Genomic DNA, 9,092 nt, shown 5'->3' on the forward strand with positions numbered 1-9,092 from the left:
CCTCTCGCTTCCTCCGTTTCTCTGATGCCACCCTCCTGTCCATCCCACCCAGGACCAAGCACCAAACCTGGGGTGACAGAGCTTTCTCCATCGCCACTCCCTCCCTCTGGAACTCACTCCCCAAACCCATCAGAGACTGCACCAACCTGTCAACTTTTAAATCATTAGTCAAAACGCACCTTTTTAGATCTGCTTTTAATGTGTAATTAATGCTGTGATTTTATATGATGTCCTTGTTTTATGTTTATTTTAACCATGTACATGATATGAAACTTAAAGTCCTTTGAAAAAAAAAAATTGATATTCATTTATCGGCCATTATAAATGCCGATACCGATAGTTTAGAAAATGCCCAATATCGGCCAATAATATCGGCCCGCCGATATATCGGTCGGGCTCTAATATGGGGGAACCTCAGGTCTAGGTTCTAGATCTCGTCTTGGTTCGTGCCTCGTAAAATAATTACCCATGGTTAAATTTATAATAGGACCGCGGTTTATACAATTAGTATTCAGACTATTTAGTATTATTTTCCCTTTTAGGTACGCACAGAGTCATTTATTACCTGTAGCCTACTCACAAGCTGGTATGCGGGTATGACTCGGTGATTAGTCTTTACTATCTCACAACTTGGATCTGAATTAAGCAAATGCAAGTGATACAATTGCACGTCTAATGTATCTTTAACTTGAAAATCGAGAGTCCAAATTCACGCATATATCTGAGTCCTGGTCAGCCTTTGTCAACCTGTTCGTTTGGCTAGGATTTAATAACACATGTTTGTAAGGCATGTGTCCACCACCATACCCAGATCTATCAAAACAAACACATCTCAGCAACAATAAATGCACTAATGTAGAACTCTACCCTCTAATGGCATTAAAACCCTTTAAACATGTGTAAGTTACAATTCCCAATTCATCAGCAATAACAATCAGTTATTATGTCAATTTCAACTGTCGGAGAAATTTAGAATGTAAGGTTATATTCTGAAAATACTGGTCCTAGCATTCCTTTGTCAGTAGAGAGCCCTCTCCCCACATGATCTATAGATGACACTAGGCTTACGTAAACAAACTGACCTAGGTTGACCATTATCATACTAGAGGTGCAATAAACCTTATCTGTGTTGAGTGGATCATATAGTCAAGCCTAGGGTCGGAGAACTGTAAGTTTCTACGTGCACGCGCACTCTGTCTCTGGTATCGATCATATTGACAGCTGATATGCAGGGGAGGAGGCTTCTCACCAATAAATGGTCTTACCTGAAGACTTGTGAACCAGACAAACTTTGTAGCACAATGGCGTGTGATGTTTTTGTCTCCTTGTGGGCTGGCCGCAAGCAATAAAGCTTTCTTAAACTTGTTCACCGACTGACTGTGCAATGCTTGATAGATTATTATTCCTGACACAACCAATATACATTTACAGGCAGGAGTGTGAGTTGTGAGTTTAGTGCACAACTTCACAGCAGAGTTTTTCATCGACTATATATTAACCAGTTTAACGACCTCACTGCGTGAGTTTTTCTCGATTTAGAAGATATTAGTAAAAATAAAAAACAAAACTTGTTCTTACCTTGAAATCCAACGAGACTGTGCCCCAGGCTATTCTTTAATCTCGTCACCTTTACCAACCTCCAGTACACTGTGGAGTTTCCAGCCATTCTGGCACCCTAGATGAGAGCTTCAAACCCCTCCAACTGCCTGCTGTTTCTTTAAGGAATCAAAACATACTTAAATACCACATCCCCTAAATATGTTCCCAAAAGTTCACTTAATCCTGATTCTTCAACCCCATTAATAGTGAAATATATTGACAGTTACTCTTTCAATTTTTTTGGGCACTGAAATAGAACATGCTCTACTGTCACCATTTCCTCCTGACAATCCTCACACCTCCCAGTCGGATGTACTCAAGCTGCCCCTGCCCTCCCTGAATTATGGTCTTTAGATCCATCTGTTATATGTTCAAGAAAGAATAGCAGTGTCTTCTTAAATGTTCACTTACCACTGTCTCTACATTTCTTACCCTCTTGAGCCACCCAACGCAATGGGAAGATATAACACATAATAAACACGTATTTCTGCAGGTAGGCCTAATTGAGAGTAGCTGGGGCTGTGCTTGATTATTTTTATAACTTTTGAGTTTATAACAAACGACTAATGTTCTGTCTTTTGTTGAGAAAAGACACATATTGTACACCTCTAGCCAATACAGTTAGCCAGGTTATATATAGCACCGTACCAATTAATTAAGTATTAAGTGTAACATTGACATGGTGTAATAGCTATTGGCCCATTACAAGGCTTGACATTGTTGATGGAAAAGCGGGATAATCTCCCATAGTATGACTATGCTTAATGCATTATTTCTTTCAATTCCGTTTTCCCAGATGGAATGACAGTTATTTACATCATAGCAAGTTTAAAGGGGGAACTATTTTTATTACTATTTTCTAAAAATATTTCACATCCAATCTGTTCAGACCATATCAAATTACAATTATGTGCAAATGTTATATTTATGCAGCATATGCCTAACATTTATGTGCATGTTTTCCACATCAGCAGTGTAACATATACTTAAAAGCATAACCGAGCTTACCCACTGACATGACTTATTATCCACATCAGCAGTGTAACATATACTTTAAAGCATGACTCAGCTGAGATATGACTTTTACTCCAATAGAGCTGTGGAAGAAAGTAAAGGAATTGCCATTTGTACCTGTTATTCAAAATTAGATCAGGTATTATATAATCTTATTCATTGTAATATCGTATTAATCCATTCTTGTCTTTATATTGTTATTTTGTTGTCTTCATATTACTATATGGATTCACATTCATTGTTAGAAAGGGACCAGGTCAATCAAAAACGCTAGAACACATACACAGCATGGCCGTGACTCAACAGCCCTTACACAATAAAACAACTAAAAGTTGTAGGCTAATTACATTTGTATGTGCTACAACTGTTGTATTCTTGGTGAGTTTTTGAGGGTGCATATCAAAAAGTTTGGGGAGGAGCCCAACATTTCAGTGGCCTGGGATTGAGTAAAGTTCCCAGCCTAAATTATTGTCAAAAGTCCACCCCTGGCAAATAGCTATTCTTCTAATCCACAATACTCTGAGCTGAAGAAGGTATACATCCTGAACTACATAACCTGCATTACAATGTAACAACAGGAGAGCACTCGGTTGCCTAGGATTGCCACCCGTCCCGAAAAATAAAATGCACCGTCCCTTACTGAGTCAATACGGGATGCAATGTGTCAGAAACAGAAAATGTATTAAAAGTGAAGATAGTGAATTCAACATCACAAGCTTCACCCAAAACAAGGCTCCAGTCACAGAGACACTACTGGAACCCCTCATTGACTTCAGACAAAACCAGATGTGGACCCACGTCAAGAAGCCCTACCCACAACCTCACCATGAAGTCCAGAAGACAGTCTTCACAGTGGAAGGGGGGGGGACATCCCATGTCTGACCCACATCTATCAGAAGAGGACCCGATCCATGGGTTAGATGGCCGGTCCAGACCGCCACAGAGCTACGCCACTCACCCATCGAGACACAAGGTTCGAACAGAATCAGCACAACGTCATGGCCGTCAGGTGCCATCGGAAACCCACCTGCAACGAGAAGCATCACAGGTCCAAAAGAAGTCACATGATGCCAACTGGATAAGAGTGCAGAAAGTAGGAAGACCTACTATGGCCGCCAAGCATCCCCTGCAATGGTTCTGCGCCCCCCTAGGGGGCACGCCCCCCACTTTGGGAACCACTGCTCTAGGCTAAAGGTCTATGCATGGGCGTAGATTTAGGGGGGGACGCTAGGTACTAGTCCCCACCAATCTTTTAAGATGACAAAATTGTCCCCACCAATATTTTTGCGAACTCCTTTGTGCTGTAATTTGGATCGATTCCGAAAAAATATTTTGCACAATATATTTGCAAAACTCATTTGTATTATTGTTCGTCGCCCAGAAAATTGAAAAATTAATTTTCAAGTTATCCAATGCACCGTAATGTACGATGCGATGTAATTTAATTGGCTGAAGTGGCAGTCAGAAACACTTCGTGAATCTTGACTTGCAGAAAGAGAGCTGTCAGTAGTCTTGACACGGTAAACTACTAAATATGCCAGAAAATAATAAAGCCTCATATTAGTATTTCGTTTGGTCTCAGCATTGATATTTTTGACCCTTTTGTGCTTTGTAGATAGGAAAATGTCACCCAAAAAGAAAAGATGTAGCAGAAGTCTTTTCACCACCCAGAGAGTAAGTAGCTAGCAAGGTCGTTGTTAGTTAGCTAGTAGGAAAACTACCCACACAGTGCAAACCTGCTAGCCTTACATCGCCACCCATTCTACAATGGAAACATGTTTTGAAAGTTGTTTTTGTAGTAGAGCATGTAACTTTTGCTTGTATTAAATCTATCCCTAGCGTCTGCAATCTTTTGACCAGTGTGTTAGCAGCAGCTTGTCTTGTTGAAGCCAGAAGGATAAAGCTAACCTACCCACATAATGGGACCGTGCTAGTTTAGCCTAGTACCAGCAGGCTAGCAACTTAAAAGTGATATTAAATGGTAATAAGTAGGCCTATATAATCCCTTGGATAGTAATATGGCTATCCCTGTAATCTCGACCAATGTCAGCAGTCAACTAAGCTATTAATTACTGTGCAGGAAAAACAGCACTCTGAAGCTACAGATGTAGAGCAGGTTGGTGATGAATCAGCATCAGGGGTTCAGGTGAGAAGTTAAATTTGTCCATTTTGGTAAAGATTGCATTAAATTGCTGTTTTTAAGGGATGTTTAGACAATGTTACCCATGAATGTTATCATTCACACTTATACTTGTAGGTAGTAAAAAGGTGCTATAAATTGGGATGCCCAAATATAAATCATTATTTCATTTCTCAGAAGTCCAGTAAAAAATTTAAAAAAAATCTGAAAAAAAAAAAATCTGCGGAATTCCGCTAGCCTTCCTGTTCTTATGTCGGAGCGACTGAAGATGTTCCACAACAGTTTGACGCCGAATATGGTCGATTGAATGTTGACAGACTGCAAAAAAGTATTGATCCATCCTCATAAAGATCACCTGAAAAAATCTCTGGGCCTGTCTCTTGCTGTAATTTTGGTCGATAAGTGTTTCCCGTTTTAATAATAGAGATGTAATATGAGTTGAGAAGTTTATTTATATTTTGCCTCACACCAATGCGTTCTATTTGAAAATCAGCGGGTTTTCGTCGGAATTCTGCGCCCGCATAATATGTTTGGGCCTGGTAATGAGGAGAGGCCGCAGTGTGTTGTCTGTCTTAAAGTGCTAGCTTGTGACAGCTTGAAGCAGAACAAGCTAAGTCAGTTTTTTTTTTTCTATATTCAGTTTTTCAAATGTATTGCTTATACTTCAAAATATAACAATACAGCATTCATAAATGGTTTTGTTAGTATGGTACAATTATTTGGATCTAAAATTGACTAACATAACTCTACCTGAAGGGAAGTTGTAATCAAACATCAATTAAAACAACATTCTAAACAAATCATAACACATCAACTACTGTCATTGAAATAGTGTCCATGAGCCATGTAGTCCTTGGGGAATGTTACATTTATTAATTTAGCTTATTATTCATTTCTTATAAATCCAGGAAAAGTTTGTTTTGTCAGACTCCATTGTCTGAATTCTGTAAGATAATGTGGCCTACCTTCTGACCCCATGCTGGGCCAGAAACTTTGAAGCTTCTCCTGAAGATAATAAAAGGGGGAAACCCCTTTCTCTCATTAGGATTTGTTACTGCTAAGATTGTTCACTATTGTTCCAATGAGGCCTATCTCTCTCTCTCCCTTCCCCATCCCCACGCGCTCTCCACATAGCCATTGTGTATTAGGGCTGGGCAATATATATAAAAAAAAAAGATATCTCGATATTGTCAAAATGTTTACAATATTTGATCTATATCATGATATGTTGGCATTTGCATTTAAATAATAAAAAACATAATTTTCTTTTGCCTCCATTAGAAAACAACAAAAAACAATTTAGATAGAACAGCTATTGAAACAAAGTACAAAATGTGTAGCGCAAATGTAAGCAGTTGCCATAACATGGTACTTGCAACTTGACAAAATGGACCTCACATGGAACAATTCATGCAGAGGTCCTTATGTGACAGGACAAAAAGAGAGCAAAAGAGAGTGCCTGTGCGAGTGCAATTTTCAGTTTGTGCACATGCTGTTATGTTCTGTCTTGTCCAGTCCTGGTTTTGTGTGTGTCTGTCCAGTCTATGTTCCAGGTCACATACGGTCCACATCTTCCAGTTCACCTCCCAACCATACACACCTGTTACCCATCTATAGTTACCTGCACAGTTCATCTACCCTGGCTTCCCACAGACTCGTTGCCAGTTTAACGTTGCTACTTTGACGGTAGTTGGTCGTGCCTTGCCTTGCCGATTACTAACCTACCTCCGTCCCTGTGTGCTACAGACACCACCATCCACAACCCACGGCTCCATCCTCGCTCCCTCCTGTCTGGAATCCACGGACCTCACCATTATTACCCTCTGTGTGGCTAAAATAAACCTGGTTCATATCACATCAGCATCTGAGTGTTGCATTTGGGTTCACTTGTCACTCCCCTGGCAGCTGGGATCACAACACAGGCTCTTTGTGAGCATGTGCACAAACGGTGTCTGTGTGTGTGAACACAGAGGAGCCAGACAGTGATATTAAAACACAAGGACCAGCATTTTTTTATATTCAATATTCATGATATTTTCAAATTTTACACAGTCGTCAAAATTATTGCGATATTATTGTTAATATTCGATATATCGCACAGCCCTATTGTGTATCCCACTCTCATTATAGTATAGGCTACTGTACTGTTCAACTCAAGACTAAGCCTTAACTTCTGAACTAAAGTTCAGTAAAGATGTGTGGTGAGTTTCTTGTCATCTGCACTGTTAACACTGGGTAAAATAATTACGCCAGGGTCACTGTAGAACTCTACTCTGTTAACAGGTTATGGGCCCAGTTTTTACCAGAGGCAGTTATTCAGTGATTTACCACTGTGAGACATGTCCCAACGTACCGTGGATATCTTGGTGAGGTTTAGCTGGCTATGCTAACACCATGAGTTGACGGACCGAGTCGAATAGCCGTTGGTTACTTTTGACGGAGATGAAAAGAACTATGAGCTGTTCTTGGGCCATTTTTGGGCCATCTTCGGTTGCAAGGGCTAAAGGACATCACTTTGAGTGAGCCTAATGCCGATGAAGGAGACGGCGAGAAAAATGCCAAGGCAAATGCAGAGCTAATCCAGTTTGTGGACGAGAAAAATGTGTCGCTGGTAATGAGAGAAGCAGCAGACATTCAGACAATGGCCGGAAAACGTTACACATTTTGAGAGACTATTATGCAGGTAAAGGTAAGCCACGTATAATTAGTCTGTACAGTAATCCCTCGTTTATCGCGGGGGTTACGTTCCGAAAATGACCCGCGATAAGTGAAATCCGCGAAATAGAAAACTTTTTTTTTTACAATTAGCAACTATTACATGTATACAAATACAATGACTCACGTGTAGGCCGTTTCACTGCTCTTCAGACTGGGCCGCTGCATCCTGACTGCGCTCTGCAGTGTTCTCTTCTTCTGAAGCCCGCGGTGCAGGTGTGTTTGTTCGGGAGAAGAACATAGTGATAGGCAGCTGTTGTCGCTCTTTTTTCTTCTTTGCAAAAAGATCCTTGTACACCGACATGCCACCATCGATTACGTTGGAGAACTGTAATGAACGGCTCATCAAAGGGTCCCATTCCTCAGCTACTCGCTTAAGTTCAGTGGCCATTCGCACCATGGTTGCTAAGCGACCAAGCGTTAGTCCTTCCTCCTCATCTCTCGTGTCCTCTTCTCCCTCTTCTCTTTCATCGTCGCTTTGTGGCTTTGTCATTTCTGCCAGCTCTGCATCGGTCAGCGGCTGTGCGTCTCCATCAATCAGGGCGTTTATGTCATCCGGACTCATGTCATTAAAGCCGTCTCCTCCAATCTGTTTAGCCAGATTCACAGCTGTTTCTACGGCAGAGTGGTGGACCTCGTCAAGCGAGCCTCTGGTTGCGTTTTGCACTGCCTCTGGCCATAGTTTTTTCCAGCAGGCCTTCAGAGTTTCCGTTTTCATTTCCTGAATGGCCCTCTGAATGTTTTGGAGACACGATGCGATTGTGTATCCACGCCAGTAGTCCTTCAGTGAGAAATCTTGATCCGAGTCCATAGCGTCAACAAGATGTTGCAGGGTGTTGCGCGTATAGAGAGCCTTGAAAGCACGGATGACTCCTTGGTCCATGGGCTGAATCAGGGATGTAGTGTTTGGCGGCAGAAATTCGATTTGCACACCATCATATGCCAAATCATTACCGTGACCTCCGGCGTTGTCAAGGAGCAGAAGCACTTTAAAGTCCAGTCCCTTTCCTCTCAAATAACACTTGACCTCCGGGATGAAACAGTTTTTGAACCAATCCAGATTGAGCGCTTTTGTCATCCAAGCCTTTGCATTGTACATCCAGTAAACAGGCAAATCATCCTTATTTTTGTTTTTCAGCGCCCTGGGATTTTTAGACCTGTAAATCAGCCCCGGTTTAATCATGAAACCTGCGGCATTTCCGCACATAGCCAGGGTCAAACGGTCTTTGTGAACTTTAAATCCTGGGGCTTTGGCTTCTTCCTGCATGATGAAGGTGCGGGAGGGCATTCGTTTCCAAAATAAGGCAGTCTCATCCATGTTAAAAACTTGTTCGGGCTTATATCCCCCCTCCTCAATGATCGCCTTGAATTTATTGTTCACGAAGGCTTCTGCCTCAGCGGTATCCGCAGACGCCATCTCACCGTGCAGACAAACATTTTTAAGTCCAAAGCATTTCTTAAACTTTTCAAACCAGCCCTTGCTTGCATTAAATGCGCTTGGCACTTTGTCAGCAGCACTTGCTGGGGGCCTGGCATCCTCTCCCACTGTGTCAGCAGCACTTGCTGAGGGCCCGGCATCCTCTCCCTCTTCCCCGTCACTGACAGCAAAGTTTTCATACAGCAT

General features: G+C 41.6%; 1 protein-coding gene across 1 annotated transcript; it reads right to left on the bottom strand.

Moving 5' to 3' along the window:
- Window positions 1–7,607: 7,607 nt before the first annotated feature.
- On the bottom strand, window positions 7,608–9,092 carry LOC134033844 (tigger transposable element-derived protein 1-like). The gene has a single exon (XM_062478134.1). It carries the CDS (start codon window positions 9,090–9,092, stop codon window positions 7,608–7,610), a length of 1,485 nt encoding a protein of 494 aa, XP_062334118.1.

Source organism: Osmerus eperlanus, chromosome 14 (genome assembly GCF_963692335.1).
Source record: "Osmerus eperlanus chromosome 14, fOsmEpe2.1, whole genome shotgun sequence".
NCBI classification, from domain to species: domain Eukaryota; kingdom Metazoa; phylum Chordata; class Actinopteri; order Osmeriformes; family Osmeridae; genus Osmerus; species Osmerus eperlanus.

What these genes read in the sequence shown, in the direction of transcription:
- LOC134033844 (XM_062478134.1), bottom strand. Translation starts at nt 9,092, where the DNA reads ATGCTGTATGAAAACTTTGCTGTCAGTGACGGGGAAGAGGGAGAGGAT.